This window comes from Sciurus carolinensis, chromosome 10 (assembly GCF_902686445.1).
Source record: "Sciurus carolinensis chromosome 10, mSciCar1.2, whole genome shotgun sequence".
Lineage (NCBI taxonomy): Eukaryota > Metazoa > Chordata > Mammalia > Rodentia > Sciuridae > Sciurus > Sciurus carolinensis.
In genome coordinates, this window is record NC_062222.1 from 50,579,401 (window position 1) to 50,603,358 (window position 23,958).

The 23,958-nt window shown below is 36.9% G+C and overlaps 1 protein-coding gene across 1 annotated transcript in view; it reads right to left on the minus strand.

Annotated features, from left to right (window-relative positions):
* Arhgef38 (Rho guanine nucleotide exchange factor 38) overlaps positions 1–23,958 on the minus strand; it is a 173,446-nt gene that overhangs the window by 43,457 nt on the left and 106,031 nt on the right. The window contains exons 4-5 of the mRNA XM_047567348.1: positions 15,915–16,062; positions 10,358–10,375 (exon numbers count right to left, since the gene is read on the minus strand). Of these exons, the coding sequence (XP_047423304.1) occupies positions 10,358–10,375; positions 15,915–16,062 (166 nt within the window). The remainder of the gene's footprint in view (positions 1–10,357; positions 10,376–15,914; positions 16,063–23,958) is intronic.

Consider the following 23,958-nt stretch of genomic DNA (forward strand, 5'->3'; position numbering starts at 1 on the left):
CTTACAAAAATTATGAAAAATTAAAGTGCTAAGTTGACACTAGTCATACCTATTATTAAAATACAAAAATGAGTGTTTTTCAAGATGGTGGACTAGAGGTTGACTGCATTTCATGTCAGTCCAGGACTCAGGATTCAAGAAGATGAGGTATTTAGAGACTCAGAACCAACTCAGAGCTGCCAGGCGAGTCTCTCCCATTGGGGAGGCTCCACGGACAGGGAGGTAGTCCTGGAACACAGGGAACTTTGTGGAGTAGAGTTGCCCAACGAGACCCCAATGCTGGAGCAGTGAACTCAGACAACCAGGAGCATTGTAGAGGAGGGCCGCACAGTGATATGCTTGGACGCGAAGCAAGGGTCCCAGGACCATGGGCAGCTTCTCGGAGGAGGGCTGCCCAGAGAGACATTTTGGCACAGGGTGAGGCTCCCTGGCCCAGGAGGTAGGTCCAGCCCCCTGGGAACGTTGCAGAGGAGGGCTACACAACCCAGGTGGTAGTTCTGGATCCAGGGGAACTTCTAGGAGGGGAGCTGACCAGTGAGACATCCCCACCAGTGAGTCTTCCCTCCCAGGCAAGGCTTTGCCACCAGGGCAGTAGAACCAGATTCACAAGTCCAGACTAGCTATGCCTCAGACCACAGTCTAGTTCCCCCTTGGATGACCATCGGTCAACAAGTGGAGGTGTCTCTGCCCCCAAGCAGGGAATATACCCCACCTGAAGGCCACCACCCCTAGAGGGGCAGCTTCCTTGTGGAGCACTGTATTATCAAGTTCCTCCAAGACTTCAGGCTACTGAAGGTTAGGAAGTGATACATTGGAATTCTACAGGGACACTATAAGTCAATAGAGGAAATCTGCAAAATCTCAGCATTCCACTGAAACCTGACCAATATGAGAAAACAGGGAATAAAATGTCCCAAACAAAACTAGATGCTACATCAATAAAATCCAATGACATGACAGAAGAAATGTCAGAAAGGGAGTTCAGAATACACATAAATAAAAGGATCAGAGAAGCAAACGATGAGATTTAAGAACAAAAGCAGACTTTGAATGATTGCACCACTCAACAGTTAAAAGAGCAAATATGGGAAGTAAAAGATCATTTCGATAAAGAGTTAGAGATATTTAAAAAAACCAGACAGAAATCCTTGAAATGAAGGAAACAATAAACCAAATTAAAAACTTCATAGAAAACATAACCAATAGGATAGAACACCTGGAAGACAGAACCTCAGATATTGAAGACAAAATATTTAATCTTGAAAATAAAGTTGACCAAACAGAGAAGATGGTAAGAAATCATGAACAGAATCTACAAGAATTATGGAATATCATGAAAAGGCCAAATTTAAGAATTATTGGGATTAAGGAAGGCACAGAGAAACAAACCAAAGGAATAAACAATCTATTCAATGAAATAATATCAGAAAATTTCCCATACCTGAAGAATGAAATGGAAAATTAAGTACAAGAGGCTTACAGGACTCCAAATATACAAAATTACAATAGACCCACATCAAGGCACATTATAATGAAAATACCTAACATACAAAATAAAGACAGAATTTTAAGGGCTGTGAGAGAAAAGAACCAAATTACATTCAGGGAGAAACCAATATGGATATCAGCAGATTTTTCAATCCAGACCCTAAAAGCTAGAAGGGCCTGGAACAACATTTTTCAAGCTCTGAAAGAAAATGAATGCCAACCAAGAATCTTATACCCAGCAAAACTTACCTTCAGATTTGATGATGAAATAAAATCCTTCCATGATAAACAAAAGCTAAAAGAATTTACAAAAAGAAAGGCGGTATTACAGAACATTCTCAGCAAAATATTCCATAAGGAAGAGATGAAAAACAATGATGCAAATCCTCAAAGGGAGGAACTATCCTAAAGGAATAGCCAAATAAAGAAGAAACCAAGTCGTGTCAAAAAAAAAAAAATGAGTCAAATGACTGGGAATACAAATCATATCTCAATAATAATCCTGAATGTTAATAGCCTGAACTCATCAATCAAAATACATAGACTGGCAGATTGGATTAAAAAGAAAGATCCAACAATATGCTGCCTGCAAGAGACTCATCTCATAGAAAGAGAAACCCATAGACTAAAGGTGAAAGGATGGGAAAAACATACCATGCACACGGACACAGCAAAAAAGCTGGAGTATCCATCCTCATTTCAGATAATGTGGACTTCAAGCCAAAGGTAGTCAGAAGGGATACAGAAGGACATTTCATACTGCTTGAGGGAAGCATAAATCAGCAAGACATAATAACCATCAATATCTATGCCCCGAACATTGGCTCATCCATGTACGTCAAACAAATCCTTCTCATTTCCAGAAATCAAATAGACCACAACACAATAATACTAGGTGATTTTAACATACCTCTCTCACCACTGGACAGATCCTCCAAACAAAACTGAACAAAGAGACCATAGATCTCAATAACACAGTCAATAATTTAGATTTAAAGGACACATATAGAATATACCATCCAACCAAGAGCGAATACACTTTCTTCTCAGCAGCACATGGATCCTTCTCTAAAACAGACCATATTTTATGCCACAAAGCTAATGTTAGCAAATACAAGAAGATAGAGATACTACCTTGTATTCTATCAGATCATAATGGATTGAAATTAGAAATAAATGATAGAATAAAAAACAGAAACTACTCCAACACCTAGAGATTAAATAATACACTATTGTATGATGAATGGATAACAGAAGACATCAGGAGGGAAATAAAAAAAATTCTTAGAGGTAAATGAGAACAAGGAAACAACATATCAAAATCTCTGGGACACTATGAAAGCAGTACTTAGAAGAAAATTTATTTCATGGAGCGTATTCAATAAAAGAAGAAAAAAATCAACAAATAAATGACCTAACACTACAGCTCAAAGCCCTAGAAAAAGAAGAACAGAGTAACACCGAAAGTAGTAGAAGATAGGAAATAGTTAAAATCAGAGCTAAAATAAAAAAAATTGAAATAAAAGAAACAATTGAAAAAATTGACAAAATAAATAGTTGGTTCTTTGAAAAAATAAACAAAATTGATAAACCCTTAGCCACACTAACAAAGAGAAGGAAAGAGAAAACTCAAATTACTAAAATTCGGAATGAGCAGGGAAATATCACAACAGACACAAGGGAAATACAAAACATAATTTGAATAGATCAATTTCAAGTAATGAAATAGAAGAGGTCATCAAAAGCCTACCAATAAAGAAAAGTCCGGGACCAGATGGGTTCTCAGCCGAGTTCTACAAAACCTTTAAAGAAGAGCTCATTGCAATACTTCTCAAAGTATTCCATGAAATAGAAGAGGAGGGAACCTTCCCAAACTAATTCTATGAAGTCAATATCACCCTGATACCTAAACCAGACAGAGACACATGGAGGAAAGAAAATTTCAGACCAATAAACTTAATTAACATTGATGCAAAAATTCTCAACAAAATCGTAGCAAATCGCATACAAAAATATATTAAAAAGATAGTGCACCACGATCAAGTGGGTTTTATCCCAGGGATGCAAGGTTGGTTCAACATCAGGAAATCATTAAATGTAATTCACCATATCAACACACTTAAAGTGAAGAATCACATGATTATTTCGATAGATGCAGAAAAAGCATTTGATAAAATACGGTATCTCTTTGTGCTCAAAACACTGGAAAAAATAGGGATAGTAGGAACATTTCTTAACATTGTAAAAGCTATCTATGCTAAGCCCATGGCCAATATCATTCTAATTGGTGAAAAACTGAAAGCATTCCCCCTAAAAACTGGAACAAGGCAGGGATGCCCTCTTTCACCTCTTCTATTCAACATTGTCCTTGAAACTCTAGCCAGAACAATTAGACAGACCAAAGAAATTAAATGAATACGAATAGGAAAAGAAGAACTCAAACTATCCCTATTTACCGATGACATGATTATATATTTAGAGGAACCAGGAAATTCCACCAGAATACTTTTAGAACTCATAAGTGAATTCAGTAAAGTAGCAGGATATAAGATCAATGCTCATAAATCTAATGCATTTTTATACTTAAGTGATGAATCTTCAGAAAGAGAAGTTAGGAAAATTATCCCATTCACAATAACCTCAAAAAAATAAAATACGTAGGAATCAATCTAACAAAAGAGGTGAAAGACCTCTACAATGAGAACTACAGAACACTAAAGAAAGAAATGAAAGAAAACCTTAGAAGATGGAAAGATCTCCCATGTTCTTGGATAGGCAGAATTAATATTGTCAAAATGGCCATACTACCAAAAGTGCTATACAGATTCAATGCAATTCCAATTAAAATCCCAATGATGTACTTTACGGAAATAGAGCAAGCAATCATGAAATTCATGTGGAAGAATAAGAAACCCAGACTAGCTAAAGCGATTCTTAGCAGGAAGAGTGAAGCAGGGGGTATCTCAATACCAGAACTTCAACTATACTACAAAGCAATAGTAACAAATATGGCATGGTAATGGTACCAAAATAGACAGGTAGATCAATGGTACAGAATAGAGGACATGGACACAAACCCAAATAAATACAATTTTCTCATACTAGACAAAGGGGCCAAAAATATGCAATGGAGAAAAGATAGCCTCTTCAACAAATGGTGCTGGGAAAACTGGAAATCCATATGCAACAGAATGAAATTAAACCCCTATCTCTCACCCTGCACAAAACTCAACTCAAAATGGATCAAGGACCTTGAAATCAGACCAGAAACCCTGTATCTTATAGAAGAAAAAGTTGGTCCAAGTCTTCAACATGTCAGTTTAGGATCAGACTTCCTTAACAGGACTCCCATAGCACAAGAAATAAAAGCAAGAATCAAAAACTGGGATAGATTCAAACTAAAAAGCTTTCTCTCAGCAAAGGAAATTATCAGTAATGGGAAGAGAGAGCCTACAGAGTGGGAGAAAATCGTTGCCAGTCATACTTCAGATAGAGCACTAATTTCCAGAATCTATAAAGAACTCAAAAAACTCTACACCAAGAATACAAATAACCCAATCAACAAATGGGCTAAGGAAATGAACAGATGCTTCACAGAAGATGTACAAGCAATCAACAGATATATGAAAAAATGTTCAACATCTCTAGTAATAAGAGAAATGCAAATCAAAACTACCCTAAGATTCCATCTCACCCGAATTAGAATGGCAATTATCAAGAATACAAGCAATAGTAGGTGTTGGTGAGGATGTGGGGAAAAAGGTACACTCATACATTGCTGGTTGGGTTGTAAATTAGAGCAGGCCCTCTGGAAAGCAGTGTGGAGATTCCTTAGAAAACTTGGAATGGAATCACCATTTGACCCAGGTATCCCACTTCTTGGCCTATATCCAAAGGACTTAAAATCAGCATACTACAGAGATACAGCCACTTCAATGTTCGTAGCTGCTCAATTCACAATAGCCAGATTGTGGAACCAACCTAGATGCCCCTCAATTGATGAATGGATAAAGGAACTGTGGTATATATATATACAATGGAATATTACTCAGCCATAAAGAATAATAAAATTATCGAATTTGCAGGCAAATGGATGAAATTGGAGAATATCATGCTAAGTGAGGTAAGTCAGTCTCAAAAAACCAAAGGACGAATGATCTCACTGATAAGCAGATGATGACACAGAGTGGGGGGTGGGAGTGGGGCAAGAATGGAGGAATGAGGGACTGTGTAGAGGGAAAAGAGGGTTGAGAGGGTAGGGGGAAGGAAAAAAAAGCAGAATGAATCATACACTATTACCCTATGTGAATGTACGATTGCACAAATGGTATGCCTTTACTTCATGCACAACCAGAGAAACAAGATATACCCCATTTGTGTACAATAAAAATAAATTTTAAAAAATACAAAAATGAAAGCAATTTGATGTTGGTACACATATGGACAAATGAGTAGCAAAAACTAGAAAATCAAGGAATATTTGTAAGCACATATGGACATTGAGTATATGGTAACTGACATTTCTATTCAATTAAAAATGTATTATTCAGTATCAGGTGCTGTGATAAGTAGCTAGCCATATACAAAAAAGAAAAAACAAACAAACAAACAAACAAAAAAAAGATTCTTTTCACCAAAGTAATTGCCAGGTAGATCAAATATACAACTGTTGAAAATGAAACCATAGGGGGCTCAGGGTAGCTCAGGTATAGAGTGAATACTTAACATGCAGAAGGCCCTAGGTTCAATCCCCAGCACCAAAAATAAAGTAGAAAAGGAAAAAGCAATAAAAAAGAAACCATACAAGAACTTGAAGAAAACATGAGATTCTACTTTAAAAATTTGGAATTACTAAGCAAGACATAAAATCCAGAAACCACAGTAGAAAAAAAAACAATTAAGAAATCTGTTTTAAAATTTAGCTCTATAAAACTGTACGGATAAAAACAAAACCAGAAGCAGCCAAAAACCATGTTAAAAGTCAAATAATAAGATAGAAAAATATTTATAGTAAGACTGATAAAGGGTTAATATACTTGCTAATCAAGGAGACATTAGAAATCTTAGAAAAGAACTTCTCAAAAAAGGTGTTCAACCATTTTAAAAGATTATTAGCAATGAAATACAAATGACTAAACACACATGAAAAGTTCAAGATGGTTAGTAATGCAAATTAAAACAACAGATTACCATTTTTAGCCTGTTACATTGTCACAGGATCAAGATGCAAATATGAATTATATCTAGTGTTGGCTAGTAATGGATAAATGAATGACTCATATGAATAATGGGAATGTAAATTAGCTCATAAATAACTTTTCGAAATTTTCTGACAAGTCATCAAAAGTCCTTTGATCTAGCAATTCCATTTTCAAAAATGCATCCTAAACTGGGCACAGTGGTACATGCTGGCAATCCCAGTGACTTGGGAGGCTGGGGCAGGAGGATCGCAAGTTCAATGGCAGCTTCAGCAATTTAGCAAGATGCTGTCTCAAAATGAAAACTGAAAAGGACTGGGAATGTAGGTCAGTGGTGAAACACTCCTATGTTCAATCTCCACACACACAAAAAAAATGCATTCTAAAAAAATAATCAGACTATTGTAAAAACATCATGCATAAGAATGAACATATAACATCAATGTTTATATGACAAACATAATTCAACTATCAGTAAAGGTTTGGTAAACTAAATTATGGTATACCATATTTATATTATATGTATATATACATATATATATATACACATGATTTAGTATATATACATAAATATATTAGTGTATATATTATATATATATATATATATCAGAGAGAATATTATACAGGTATAAAACAATGTTAATTTGCATTTACTGACCTGGAGAGATGCCCATTATGAATTGATGGATAAAGTAGTAAGCTGACATGCAGGAAATAATGGTCCTATTTTACTGTGTGTGTGTGTGTGTGTGTGTGTGTGTGTGTGTGTGTAAAAGAAAAGCTGGGGACTGGGGTTTTGGTTCAGTGGTAGAGCTCTCGCCTTGAACGCATGAGACACTGGGTTCGATTCTCAGCACACATAAAAATAAAATAAAAGGTTCTGTGTCCACCTACAACTAGAAAATATATATTAAAAAAGAAGAAAAAGCTGCAGTGAACGAGAGACATCGCAGTGTTACAACGATTATCTCTGGAACATGACTGCCCCTTATCTTCACTGTGCTCATTTGTATTTTATTTATTTTACAGCATCACTTCAATAATTTTAAAAATGAAAAGAGAAAATAAGCTATATCATTCTGAGATTGATAGGAACTGTGAGATCCAAAGATGGGAACAAACAGAAAGGGGCAGACAAGAAACACATAGAAAAGAGCAAAAACATGGAAATAACAAAGTGTTGCATTTCTATTTTGTTTCTTGTTTTAGAATGGGGGACCTGGATCAGATGCTTTCTTTGATGGAGGATTCTACGATTCTTGTCAGTTTAATAATGTCTTTGATGCTTATGTAAGATTATAATTCAAAGTAAACATTTTAGAAACATAATTATCCTTTTGAAATGCAGGTTGTAGGAAAACACAGACAATTTTCTCTTGCCACATGTAAGGTGTTTTTTGGATGCCATTAAAAAGCCCACATCCCTTCAGTGAACTCTTGGCTGCAACACACCTGGCCTTTGCCACAAAGGAGCCCAACAATTACACAGCACTTGACATTGCCTTTTACCCTTTCCTGTAGCAGCATGTGTGCTTCATGACCCTAGTGAGGAGAACAGGAGGAAATAACTTGAGGCCAACTTGACTTTGATTTCCAGCCAGCCACATGCTGGGATTGCTCTTCTCTAAAGATGTATAGAATGGGCTAGAGGCGCATAAACAACTGGGCTAACTCCTACACAGCAGGATTGCTGCAAAAGCCATGGCAGTTTTTTAAGCAAGGTTTTCAATAACAATGCACTGTTTTATGTATTCTGTATGTGGGAGCCTGGGCCTGCTAACTGTACCAGGAAGGATATTTTGCTTTCCTGCTCTGAATCTCCGTTTCTCTCTCTCCTCTTTATTTTTTCTTTTGGTTATAAAGATTTAAACTTTAGGAGAAGAAACCTAAACTGAATTTTGGGCACATGAAATTCTTCTCTAATATCCAGCTATGTGAAGCTCTAGTCTTTGGCACAATGCAAGGACACAGGCTTTATAATGAGGCAGTTCCCCTGCCTCAACCCCCATCATTTATCATTGAGGGAAACCCTGGAGCATTCTGATATGTGAAAGGACCAAAGGACTCTTGCCCATAAGCAAATTCAGATAATCTCAAAATTGGAAACATAAAACAAACATCTGACTGTCCTAAACATATATATATATATATATATATTTTATATATTTTATATATATATATATATATTTTATATATTTTATATATATAAAAGAAAAGAATTATAAATTGGGTGCCTATTTGACACCTGAAAAGATCAGCTTCCTGACCGGTTGAGGTAGACCAATACCTTGGCCTAAGGGCCTGATTCCTCCATTTCAGTTCTGGAATTCTGACTTTCCTCAGGGTTGCTTTGCACCCTACTTTGAATGACAGATATTTATAATTTAAATTGACATAATTTCCATTTTGTGAATTTTGTATTTGATGTAACACTCAGGAGTTTAATATTCTCTCTGTCTCTCTCTCGCACACATGTACACCCATGCACACACATATTCATACACTCACAAGCAAACCAGATGAATAACCCAGGACCTTAGGGAGTCCATGACTATGCTGACCCAAAAGGTACTTCTAAAGTCCTGGTAAATTTGAGTTGATATTTATATCAGTATCATTATTTCAGTCTTAAACATGTATTTCTTCTAGAAAAGTATACATCTTCCAGAGTGCATAATACATTGTTTTTATAAAATAACTTCTATGTTGTCCTGTTAGCCAACTATTTCATTGTAATATTTCATTTCTATGCCATGAATATATGCTTTTTTCTCCATAAATCATACAAGAGTCCAAAATAAAAGAAACTCAGTATTTTACTATGATACATAGGAAGTTTTTCATATATATTAGTATTTGAATCCTTCAAAAACATTATGGCGTTAATCTAAGTTTTTTTTTTTTTGGTTATAACATCTGCTTATTTATTTATTTTTAAGTATATAGCTAGCTGCATTTTGGAAGAAATTTCCACATATTCAAGATTTACTGAGATTTAAAAAAAATATATTTAGTTGTAGATGGACACAATACCTTTATTTTAATTTATTTATTTTTATGTGGTACTGAGGATCAAACCCAGTGCCTCACCTGTGGGGGCAAGTGCTCTGCCACTGAGCCCCAGACCCAGCCCTAGCCCCAAATCTAAGATATTTTTTTTAAGACTAATATTCTTAGGAAGAATTGTTTCTGGACACAACAGTACTCTTAAAGACATGTACAATTAGTATTGCCCAAGAGTTCCTGGCACCAACAAACTTATTTAAATTACATGTTAGGAATCTTCTAAAAAGGTTAGTAAAATATATGTGATAATTTAATATGTAAGATTATCTTAGACAAATTGGAAATAAAGTAATGTTTAAATTAAATGCACCAAAAATGTCTAAGTAAATGCCTTTGCAATCTTGATTTATTTATTAAAAATAATAAACTTAATAATACACTTAATTATAAAAACTAAAATCCTGATTTGGACAGGAATATTCAGTAGCTTTCCCCCCATGACTTTTACATTTGATTTCTGTTATTTTAAAAAATGTTCTTAGCATAACCATTGACTCTAACTGCCCTGTATACATGTATGCACAATCTATACATGTACCAAAACATTAAAATATACTCCATAAATATGTATAATTACAAAGTGTTGATTAAAAAAAGGTACTTACTCTTGCACATATATTTTCCTGTAAAAAAGAGAGAAAAGTAGATTCATGTAAATCCATATATTTGAGGTATAATTCAAAAATTACAAAACTCTTAAAATTTTATTATGTAAAATAAAGTACTATGTAATTATCATGAATGACCTATGAAATTAATCTCCTTGTTTTGTAATTATTTCTCTCAAGTTTTATTTTATTAAATTTACCATATTGCTTCACACTTTATATAAAATTTAAAATTGTTGGTTCAGATCACAGTAAATTTTGATAAATCAAAAATGGATTTAAATGTAAACCTTTGTCTACATTATGAAAAAACCATCTATTAAAATGGCGGGAGAACCCAGGACTGCAAGATTACTAAGGAAATGTGTAACTGACTTGCAGATTACTATCAAGTGATCTTTACTATCTCTGTGTATCTAGTTTTATGCAGATTCTGAATTTAATGAATAATTCTCAAAAAGCCCTCATTAAGCTAGCTTCTACAGTTTCCATTTTGCTCAGTTAAAACCGAAGCCCTCCCAGGGAAAAGCAGTGCACAATCTGCCTCTCCTTCCATCTCTTCTCTACTCCTGTCTAGTATTCACCTCTTTCCCTAGTCTCTGGCAACCACACAGACTCCTTGCTTCTTCCAAAGCCTGACAGGCCCACTCATGCCTCCAGGTCTACACCTTGTTCCTTCTGCCTGGGTTGGTCTCCCTCTGGTTATTTATATGGCTTAGTCCTTTATCTCTTTCAGGTTTTTGCTCAATTGTCCCTTCTCAATGAAGCCTTTTTCCAACAATCTTTTACAAAGTGCCCCCTGCCTCAGACTGTGCTCCTTATCACCATTCCTAGCTTTATTTTTCTCTATAATAGTTGTTACTTTTTCATTTATATGTAGGTCTCTTATTTATTATCTGTACCCGCAAACCTGTATGCAAATTTATGCTTGATTTGTTCACTGCTGTGACCCCAATACCTAAAAAGTGACTGGTATTTGGTAAAAGCTCAAAAGATTTGTCAAATTGATTAGTTAGCGATAAGAAGGTGGGAATTATTCAGGTTAAATTTAAGGAATAAAGGAGACAGGAATTTTTTTCTAAAAACATCTGGCTATCAAGAAGTTAAATAATAACCTGTGTTCATATCTTGATCATCATAGTCTCTAGTTTTCAATATTTTCATCTATTTCAACAAAATAATCTAAATACTTTAAAACAAATTAAAAATTGTTTTAAATGTAGTATAACACTTAATAAAAAGGAACCTGTAAAGTTTTCCAGTAGGGGAACCCACAGCCTATAGGGCAGGGCCATAGCATTATAACACCTCCTTTGTACTTGCTCATCATTTTAAACTCTCTCTCTTGAGGTTAAAATCTATAGAAGTTAATCCCAGCCCTACCCCTGCACCTGCTCCCTCATAGGCTTGGTATAATTGAACTTGAGAAAGTTTCTTTGTGACTATTCCTTAAGGACTTTAGTCTTGTTTCAAACATGATGCCATATAACAAGGAACTGAAAGAATTTTCAAAAGTGCTTGTATATATATATATATATATATATATACAAATATATACACACATATATATTTACTTGGAACATTCCAAAAGTATACAATGTGATGAATAAATTGAAATACATCCCTTCAGATTTTGCATCGCATGAGCTTTTAGCTGCTTCTCTGAATGGAGAAGCTCCAGGATTAATGTGAGCAAAGCATCCAGATTACTAAAAAGTTAGTCACTTTTTCCTTGGTCAACAAAAATATAAATACAGATGAATTTATAACAACAAGGCATGAAGCTAGAAATGTGTCTCCCATCTACCAAAAAAACTTTTAGAAGTCCTTTCTTTTTCTATTACAAAATAAACAGATCTGCGGGGCCTCTGAAATGCAAAAGGGGCATCAGTGGTATTCAGAACTGAAAAAACAGAAAAAGAAGGCAGCAGGCAGGCTATTCTAATTATAGCTCTGCTTGCATTTATAGTTAATCTATTTTCATTTTCCTTATACAAATCAAAAACCTTAAATAATCTCAAAGAGCCTAATCAGATCTTTAGCAAGCATCTTCCAGACCTTTACAGACTATATTAACCATGTTGCCCTTAGGGGTCATCAATGTCACTCTGTGAACACTTTTTGTTGAGTAAATAAAAACTTGCAAATTTCTGATTTGTAGGCTGCAGATCCAGATGTGTACTGTACTTCTGGAGAGTTTTAAAGTCTTTCTAAAGGTCTCCAAATTCCAAAGTGTTTGCTTAGATTGCATCTATAGAGATGCAAATAGCACATGAAGTTCAGGAAAAGCCGCCAGTGAGCACTGTGGACCTGATTTATCTTTTTAAAGTAGCTCTTGCGTGTGTACGCAAAACTACCTAAGGGTGCTTGGTAAAGGTGCAGATTATGGATGGGCCACCAGCGATCCTATTTGTTCAGTCTGGGAGAAAACATAGGAAACTGCACTTTTTTTTTTGCGGTACTGGGGATCGAACTCAGGGCCTTGTGCTTGCGAGGCAAGCACTCTACCAGCTAAGCTATCTCCCCAGCCTGAAACTGCACTTTTAACATAGATTCCAGTGCAGGGGAACTCAGACCTGGAGAAATGATACCCTAACATTTCAAAGAGATTCAAAATTATTTCCTGGATACAAATATTATTTTCCCTTTTGAATGACAATGGACTTCAAAGAATAACCAAAGGTTATAAGCTTGAATCTGTTACAGCAGCAGGCAATATCTCTGCCATCCGTTTGGAAATTAGTCATGAACTGCACCCCCATGAGAGCTTCTGGTGCGTTACTTAAACTAACTCTTGCATTGTTATTAAACTTCCCAGATGGTTTTGTTTATCTCCCCAACTAGAGTTTGTGTTCCTGGGAGGCAAGAACTATCCTTATGTATTTAAAAATAAAATATTTTCAACATTATCTAGTGCTCCTATTAAATATTTATTAGGCCCTCAATAAACATATTTTAATTTTGGTTAAAATGCAACCTAAGTTGCTTTAAAATCCACTTTAGCTTCTGAAGCATGAAGCCACCTCTCTCGTGGATATTGCTTCAAACCAAGTTGTTCCAAATATTCCTTTGCATGGTAGAAAATAGAAGCTGAACCTAATATTCATTAGAAATGGCAACTGCACTTGGGTTCTGTTATTTAGCCACTAGGAAAAGGCAGAGTGACAGTAATAGCTTTGAATGATTACTTGGCAAGGGAAACCAAGCCCTCGGGGTGTTCCAGACTCTCTTTGGCCTATAAACCTGTTTGAAAACCTGTTTCTCAGAATTTAAGGCTTAGCTCAATTGAGGTCAGTATTATAGTAATGTCAATAATTCTACTGCTCTCAGCCTTCAGGCAGACCAGCACAATTCATCATTAACTTTATTTTCATGGAAAGGCAACTTTTTAGAAAGTAGCTCTAACTTAAACTATTTTATTTTGATTTTCTTTCCTTTAAGAAATAGTTCTGCCAATATTGCTTCCTTTGGATTTTGTGCTTTCTAAACCTTAACACCTTCCAGAGGCTGAAATTATTCCTTCAAACAAGAATGGTTCTGAATACACAAAATTTGGGGCATGAAGCTAGAAATGGACAGTAACTCCAAGATTTCAGAAAAAGACCAAATAAATCATTGGGTCTGAAAGTAAATTTCAGTAATTGACATAGGAGTTTTCAAAATTACCTCTGCCTTGAACTGCTTCTTAGGGGCATGACACTGAGCTGATATGTGGTCTGTGGATACCTGGGCAGGGAGTGTTTCTTTCTCTTAGGAGTCAATGAACAATAAACTAATGTTCATCCTCCTATAGACAGTCCTACCTCCTGTGAGCAGTCAGGAGCACATGGCTAAAGTGTATTAGCCACATCTTCTCCAGATGAGGATCTCCAACTCTAGGATTGGATTTAGGATGATAGTTCAAGGAACTGGCATTTCATTTGCTAAGAGATTTGTCTCTTCTAATTCTAGAAACTGAAGAAGGAAAACCGCTCAAGATAGACATTTACTGGATCAGATCTTTCCATTTGTTTAAGGTAAAGAAGGGGTTCATTCATATCCAGAACATCATCATTTTTCCTGACGAAAAACATACCTGTAACTTTAGCAGACTTTGATCTGTATATATAAATGTATAAAAGTGAATGCAATTTCAAACTTTAATGTTTCTAGGGATTTGTATGCTAACACTGAACTAAACTGAAAATAGTGAGAATTACTTATCACATTATATTTAAGAGTTGTCTGATTATATTGTAGGTAGAACATAATGTCTTATTTGTTTTCTTGATGGTCAGACGTATATCTTTGCCACAGCACAAGCACCAAGTAAATTTTCACAATTTAGTGACTTCTATATATTATTTTTCACGGTCTGAGGGGTGCGGGGTGTGAAAAGAGACAGAGGGGCAGAGAATAAAGAACTGCAATTTCTTACTGGCCAGTAGAGGGCAATAAAGTTGAAATTGCATTTATTTTTTTATTTGTTTGTTTATTTATTATCACTGGGCCCAACTTAAAACCACTTTCAGATTCATTCTTATCTTGGAGAGACTTCCTCCAGAATAGTATCATTTCACAGTAATGCTGCTGCAAACTTCCTGTACCACCTTAGGACCCATCTTCCTCTTCCCAACCCACACAACAGAATGTGCAAGGGAGGTGAGCTGGAATCAGACTGGTATACAATGGCTTGTAAACACAGCTTTCTCTGCTTGGTTAATCCCTAGTCAAATCATGTCCAACCAACAGTGGGTAATCCTTGAAAATGAAAAATCATAAGAGAACTCTGGGTAAGACTGCGGACTAAGAGAATGATTTTAGTTTTAAGTTTCATATGGTAGAAACTATGAATAGGCAGATGCCAATTACTTCTGAAAGGATCAGCCCAAACATAGGCCCATATTTATGCATATAAAAAGATCAGAAGAAAATGCAAACTGTACTTATTAATTGATGGTGACATAGTTAAGACTTTTTAAAAATACTGATTCATACTTGCTTGTATTTTTCAGATTATTTCTTCTAGGAAAAAAAATATTATGTAGTACCCCCACACACACAGAAATTTTAAGGAACTAACTGAAACTAACTTTAGGAGAGCATGACTTATCTTCACAATCTCCAGGCTGCCCCAAAAATGAATCTGGAGGAAGAGGAAGGCCATTCAGGGAGTCTTAGGACATTCTACTAACCTTAATAACTCATATGCTCAAGGGTCATGGGGACACATGTTGTTTCACATATTCCTTGAACTCTGAGGCAGCAGGCACACTGCAATAGCTTTAAGAAAGGACTTTCCTTCCACATATTATATTTTGATATTGCATTTTCCTATCTCTACAGAGCCCTGAATCTTCTCCCATGCTATTTTTAGTCAATCTCTCAGAGGGGGAAAAAAAGTCAACCCAGACTTCTAGCATGTCAGCTTTTCATGAAGGGAACACAAAGCAGAGCTCCCAGCAAGCCCCCTAAAACACAGGATTTATGTGAGACTTTCATCTACATCCATTTAAAAGCATCCCCTACTAGGCAATGAAGAGTAGATGGGAATCACCATTTGAAAAGGCCTTACTTTAAGGACTGGATACAGTGGCTCAAATGTTGCTTCAGCTCTTCCTCCTTTTCATAGGACTCCAACACACTATGCGCTTCATCATGGTGATAGCAGTAAATTTTATATATATCTTCCAGTGGCTCTTTAATCTGCAAGAATACCTCTCCTGATAAATGCAAAACAAAAACAAAATGACATCAAGTCAGACCAAACTGGCACTTCATATTCTGTTATTCAACAGTGCTGACTAGTATAAAAAAGTTGGATGTGTCCCATCTTATCTCCAGGTGGGGTGTTAGACATTGAGTGATTTTATCCATCCCTCCCTTCCTTCCTTCCTTCCTTCCTTCCTTCTCTTTTACTTCCTTCCTCTTATAAAGGATGAAGAATGTTACAGAGATAGACAGTAAAATATATCTGATTTTCTAAAAGGTGACTACACATCAGGTTGGCATGTAGCATTTTGGTTAAGAGCACATGGTTAAGAAGAGACCATTTCAGAGTTGTTTTGTATGAGTTTGAATCAGGTTGTACTACAGACTTTGTGACTCTCTGAATCTGTTAACTTTTTTTAACGTGTTTCTTCATATATAAAATGGTAGCTATAATAGATTTAATTTTATAGTTATTATAAAAATTGAGGGATGCAGTGTATGTAAAGTTCAGAGTATATTCCATACATGATAAATGCTCAAAATGGAGCAGTTTCGTTAATTTATTAGAGGTATAAGAGGTGAAATTTCAGCTACTGGGTAAGTGATTTTTCAAAATGTGTTCCATTAACATTTCCTGAGTTTCTCTGAAAGGTAAGTAATAGAATTTAGAGAAATAAAACATTTCCTTATATGTGATAATAAAAATAGGTTATTATTCTTTTTAAAAATCAGTTGGGGGCTAGGGTTGTGGCTTAGTGGTAGAATGCTTGCCTAGCATGTGTGAGGCCCTGGGTTCTATTCTCAGCACCACATATAAACAAATGAAGTAAAGGTCCATTGACAACTAAAAATATATTTTTAAAAATTCAATTGGATTATTCTATGAACCAAAGTTATAAATGTATCTTCATGAAGCAACTTGGGCTAACTGTGTCCAGACATTTAATGAATTGTCTTGGATGTTATCATAAAATTGGGTCTACAAATGGTAGTTCAAGTAGAGATTGGACAGTCGTTTGATTTAATTACCCACTCCATCACTTAAAGATGAGTGGTAAGCATTCACTACCCAACAAGTACTGTATGAGATGATTTGGGAGATACAAAAGAAATATGTGACAGGATCTGCCTTCAAAAACACTGCAAATTTGAGATTGAGATTGATGATGATTTGGAGGCTGAATTGATTGGGATGGCTAAATTGATTGACATTGACGTGGACCTATTTATCTGAACCTATTACAGTAACAGGAGAAAGTCATTCTTCTTACAGAAATAGAAGTTTCTTTAGCATCTAAAAAATATTTTGCACACATTAACTACTTCATTCCCTACATGCATGAAGAGATGAGGTTATTTACCCATATTAATTAAGGATGAACAAATCTGAGTTAGTAACAAATACATTATTTTTCAAAGGTCTTGTTAGCCAGGATTACAGGTCATTGTTTTAATTCTTCCTTAGGTCTTAGCTCCTCACTTGTCAGAACTTTGCTGGAACTGTATGAGTGATGTGGTTGAAAAAGAATGCTATGTTCAGATGTAGAATTCAGGGTGCCTGTGGTGACTTTGGGGATGACTCTGTTTTTTTTGTTTTTTTTTTTTAATGTTTAAACTTCTGTTCCTTCATACTGTTTGTAGGATGGATCTGTATTCTTGTGATCTGCTCCATCTATAGCACTGTTGAGATTACTTTGAGAATTAAATGGGATGATGCATGTGAAATATGCTTGTCACGAACTAGTTACTTAATAATTGTCACTTGTCTTTTAAGACTGCTTTACTATCTCTAGAATTAAAACACTAGTACTTTAAAGCATCACATTCCTTTCCAATTTATATCTAGCTAATAAGATTTTTTTCCTCTTCGTTATATGGGATGTTTTTGTGATAACATTTATAATGTGTGTGTGTGTGTGTGTGTGTGTGTGTGTGTGTGAAGATCTTTATCTGTTTTCATTGTGCTTTTTGTGGCGTTTAAAGAAATGAAAGACTGCAAGCATCTCTGGAGCTCAAGGGATGGGGGGTTCTTGTTTCATTTGTGGGATTTTTCTGAGTTGATTCTTCTACGAGTGTAAGTCTTATAGATTTGCCCTTTAAGGCAACAACCCAAGCAATAAGAAATAAAGTAGTTAACAAAAAGACAAAAATAAAATAGCACAGCAAATGAATTTAGAATTGGGCATAAGGTAAAGAGATAAGAGTGGGAAAATTGTCTGGGGAGGAAATTCAGGCCCCCAATAGGAATGAGTGACAGACTAGGATGCGGGCTCTGGGAAAACTGGAGAGCAGAGGACCCCAGTACACATATCCTAAGACAAGATGAAGCTGCAAAATGTATTTTATTCACTACAAACAAGGTAACAGGAGAGAGAGAGAGAGAGAGAGAGAGAGAGAGAGAGAGAGAGATGACTCAGAAACCATACTTTGATCAAATAGGAAAGTCAGAAAACAAAGAAAAAGTCACTTATTTTACATACAATTACACCCTTAATTGTCAACTCCATTGTGTGTTCTTTAACAGATGTGTTCCAGTTTAAAAGAATTTATAGCTCTGCCCTTAACAGCAAAATCATTTTTTTTTTTTTTTTTACTCTTTTCCAAGTTGGGGCTCTAATAATAATTACTAAAGTTGAAAGACATTTAAGTACTCTAATTGAAAGTCATTTATTCGCCCAAAGGCCGAGTACAACACTGACAGGCAGAATATTTGATTCTCCTCCCAGCTTTACCAATGTATTCTGCTTCATAATAGTGCCGTTGAAGCGAGGTGTCTCGCAGCAAAAAGTGATTCTGTTTCCACGGTAACATGAGTCTCAGCTGCCTTTCTTCAGTGGTGAAGGACAACTGCTCTGTCTAATGTGTGTGGGTTTGAAGGGATGATTAGGAGCAGAGAAGGGACTGAACCAAAACCAGTGAAGGTAATTTCACTTCTGACTGCCTGTCACAAAGGCACCAGAATCCTATGAAATACAAGCAACTGCTGTGTTCTTCTTTTTAAGATTTCTTCTACAACTGAAGAATTTCTGCATCAACTTTCCCAGAAGGCAACTGCCATACAAAGGAGGAGGAGAAAAATGCACCCTTTTAAATGTCCTTCGTTATGGCCTTTAAAAACAACCACCCGAAATATTGAACATATTCTACATCCTGGTATAACTATTCCTAAGTTTTAAGTTGCCCCCTTTCCTGAGGTAAATATATGCATTTTTTTCTTGACCCACCCTTTTTTTCTTCTAGACCCTCCTGTCCATCTCTAAGAAGTGCCATATCAAACCATGTGGCCTCTGTATTATTGTGACCCACTCCAAGATACAGTTCTCCTGCATGTAAGGAAATGAGGGTACAGCCATTGATATTCAACGGATCTCCTTGTCTTAGACTTTGCTTAGGAAAAGAACATGAAAGGTAATGAAGTAGTCTTATTTGGTTATTTACTGGGTGATGATTTGGCACCAAGCACAATGGTGGCACTTCAGACACAAAGAACCTGCACTTTCCTCAAGAAAGTTATTCAGGCCGTAGGGAGAGAGAAGAGTACATGTACCTTTCCTATGCTGTATGAAAAGTACAATAACAGAGCTAGAAAACCCAGAGGGGCACCTATTCAACCCTTGGGGATCTTGGAGCTATTCTTATAACAACCTGACTTTGAAATAGGAGCTATGAGTGAGTCCAAAAACAAGGAGCTAGATGGAGAGGTAAAGCATGTTCAGAAACTTTGAGGGTTCTGGTATGGCTGGGGGGCTCCATGTCTGGTGAAGAAGTTTCAGAGAAGGCTGGAGGTGGGCAGATCCTGCAGTAGCATGTGTATCACTAAGGAGTTGGAACTTGAGCCTGAAGGTGACAGACAGGCACTGATTTTTAGGCAGTAGACTAACATAATTAGATTGCATTTTAGAATGATAGCCATGGTAGAGTATCATAGGAGAAGTGGAATTTGGAAGAGGAGTCAATAAGACTGGAGAAGATAAACCAATCAAGAAGTTTTCTATAATAATAAAATAAACAGTAAGAGTGAAAATAGGAAGTTAGAGCAGTTGAGTGCTCTCTGGGCTGGGGGTATAGCTCAGTGGAAGAACATGTGCTTAACATTTGTCCTGGATTTGGTCACCAGCACTGCCAAAACCCACTACCACCACCACCACCAATCACCACCACCACAACAAATATGAGCAAACAAACAAACAAAAAGAGCTCCGGAGTCAATTGCCTAGATTCAAATCCTGATTTTACTATTTAATCAATGTATGTGTTGAGATAGGCCCCAAGTGGCTATAGTTAGGCTCCCTCGCTGGGGCTTTTAGTTTGTAGTCAAGGTCATGAATTGGTGATGTTATGGCTGGTATTCAGTCAAGGTAATAAAAACACTTTGATTCAACATAGGTACTCATGAATGCTTGTGAGTATGTGCCCACTTAGGTAACCTGTTGGCAGTGCGCCTTCTTTGTTTGACCAGGATATAAAAAGGGTCTGTGTGAATGGCTTAGGGGATAACTATTGCCACCACCAGATAAAGGATGACCAATATTCCTGTAAAGCCTCACATCTTCTTTCAACTGTGGGATCCTGAAACCTTGCTTCCTGGGCCTGAGCCTCATCGTCTGCCTGTTGGTATGATATTTGGGAAAGTTATTTTGCTTCTCTGTTCCTTAATTTCCTCATCTGTAAGTGGGAGCAATGATAATATTATGGTTATTTAAAGATTAAAGGAGTTAAAATATGTAATGTATTTAAATCAGTAGCTGGCACATGAAAATACTTAAAATATGTTAGTTATAACAATTAAAGAAAACTCAGTAGACTGAAAAATGGAGAAAAGAGACATTGAGAGATGAGAAGGGTAACTCAAGGCAGGTCCCAGGCTTCTAGTTTCAAGGATCACATGACTAGACAGAGGTGATGTAATAAGAAGGGCTAAGGTGGAAAGATGATGAGTTTAATTTTCGAAGTACTCAGGTTGGGTGGCTTATTGTATATTCAAATGGGAAAGTCCTCTGTAGAACTGGATATGTGGTCTATGTGGATATATATGGTCTATAAATCTTGGGTAAAAGAAGTCACAAATTGGATGTGGTATGAGAAAGTCCATAGAGGAAGAAGGGAACAGGGTCTGAGGATTCAGTGCTGGTGAATGTCATGAATGTAATGAATGTGAAGTCTGGAAGATGAGTCCTCAGGGAAGCCTGAGAAAGTACAGCCACAGAGAAGAAGGGAAAACTAGCACTAGTATTGGCAAAGTCTCTCATAGTCATCTGTTCCACAATGACATGCCAGTCAACGAGGACTGCATATCTGTCAGTGGTTCCTTAAGAATATATGACCCTATGATGTCTGGGATTCTGCAAGTTCACTCTACAATGTTTAAACAATGACAAAATCACATCCAGGGACACTTCTCACAATGTATCCCCATTGTTAAGTGACACAAGACTTACAACATAGTGAGAATTTCAGCGGAGATTAAGTTTGTGGATGAAGGAGCATATTAGTTTCCCCCAGCAGTACTCTGTTTCTTCTAAAGCAATAGGATTTTTGATTGGCCCCAAATAGAAACTTGCTTCCCCAGTCTGCCTTGCAATTGATGTGACATGTAATTAAAGTTCAACAATGGGACATAAGTAAAAGTGTTGTGTGACAATATTCAGGTACTTGTTTTAGGAGGCAGCAAGTTCACTGTTGACCCCTTCCTCATTCTTGCTGCATCTGCAACTGAAACTTGGAGACTACCTTGTCCTTGAAGATGATGGCTACCCCCTTGATGAGTGGAGCTGTGAGCAGGAAGGAGCTTGGTTCCCAGAGGACCTTGCAGAGCAGAGTTGCCATACAGTTCCAGATCACACATCTTCATGGGTTCACTGTGGGAAGCCACCCATGACTTATATGAGAACCAAGTGTAGCTGGGCCATTAACCAGGAAAATCTGGTCTTAGGAACTCTCAGTTATCGTAACTGATTGAAACTGCCTGAGTCAAGTGCTTACCCTGCATTAGCTCACCTCTGAAATTCAAATAAAAGCCCTGGATGTGTGAGTGACCCGCTAGAGCCAATTGGCTTGCTTACCTCCACCCCGCATCCTGTTTCTCGAGGAAGAAGCTCCTACTGCTCCCCTTTGGATGTGTACCGCTATAAATAAAGCAAGTGCAGCCTCCTTCCTTTGTTAGAGCCAGACCCTTATAGATGACTCAATCAGTCATGCCCCTCTTCTTAAGATAATTCTGTCTTCTGCCATTATTTCTGATAAATAAATTTCATAGCTTTTATTTTGCAGCCAGCCTATCCCTCCTACAGGATATCCGTCCTACAGGAGCCTATCCCTCCATGTGGGACATGCAGCAAGAGTTCACAAAGAGATAAACTTGTCTTATTATGCTAGTAATCATTTCTTCAGTTTTCTGTTTGTCCCAGCTGAACTTAATTCTCTTCAACATGCTCGGTTTTTTTCTTCATTGAGAAAATATTTGGGGAGAAATTCTGACTAGTCAAAAACCCCATCTCTACCAGTCATAAAATTTCATTCAAGAATTCTGTAAAAATATGACATGAGCTGCTACTTATGAAAGGTTTAAAACAGAAAATTACTTGTATTGACAACAAAATAGAATAAACTCTAAAAATCAACCAAGATGATATTAAAAAGGATTTTAGTTAAAAATCATAACTCTGAGATATTTCCCAGAAGAAGTTATCTGTGATTCTAAGTAAAACTTGCTTGACAATACAGATTATTAACAATACAGAGAAAGGGATGGGATGACTCTCAGGACAGAGGGTAGGTATGGCCCATTTGCTGATGTCAGTGAGAAGTCTCTGACTGTCGTTTCCCTGAGTGACAGACACAACTGAATGGAAGAGCTGGGGCATGCCATCCCCAAATCAAAGAGCTTTACTGGCAGCTGGTACCCAGGGTTCCAAGGAACTCTCCATGATCTGCTTATCCTCATTGGAAGGGAGCCCAGATGCTGGGTAGTCCCAGCATTTAGTATGAGGCAGTATGAGGTAGTATGAGGCAGTAGATCAGCCAGCCAAATGCCAGGACATTGACATGCTTTCCCAATGTCTTTCCTAGCCAGATTGTGTTCTCCAGGAAAGGGTAAAGTGAGGAGAGGAAGCGAGAGGAATTTGGAAAAGTAAATGCTACTTAAGAAAGCCACAATCCTTTGTCTTTAGTCTCATTTAGCCTCTGGATAAAGATGACTGCTGAGAATACCCAAGGGACCCTGGTTGGGGTTATAGAATTCTAACCAAATATGGGTACAGCTGGGATGGGTGACCATTGGATTAAAACAATTTTATTAAGATATTTGAAGGGAAAAAACATTATTTTCATAGTAGGCTAGAAATGTTATGTTAATTCTTAAAAAGATTTAACAAGACTTCAGAATTCTCATGCCTGTGGCATTTCCTGAGACTTGTGATATTTCTTTTCCAGTATTAAGAATAATTTGCTAAAAGTTTTTCAGATTTGACAATTCTGAGGTTTCTGAGGTCCCTGGGGAGGGGCTACTATACTCTCAGAGCAATGGTTCTAAGAGGGAAATAGAGGTGAAGAAGTAGAACCAATGAGAGGAGCTAGACTCTAAAGAGATGATTAGGATTGAGGGAGCCAGAGTGGGGGACTGGGTACTGTCCATGACCACTGCTGTGTCCAGGCCATAGATGAAGGACCCTTTCTGCAGCTGAGGTGGCATCCTCCCAGGCCATGTGGACATGGGAGGTGGTCTGGCAGCTGGGGAGCATTAGTGAGCAGTGGATATGAACAGTAAATGGGATGGAAAGAGCTCTGGCCTGCATTTGGGATATCTATGGGTAGTTTGCCACTGAGCTACGTCACCAGTTCTTTTTTATTTTTATATTGAGATAGGTTCTTGCTAAGTTGCTGAGGGTCTCACTAAGCTACCAAGGCTG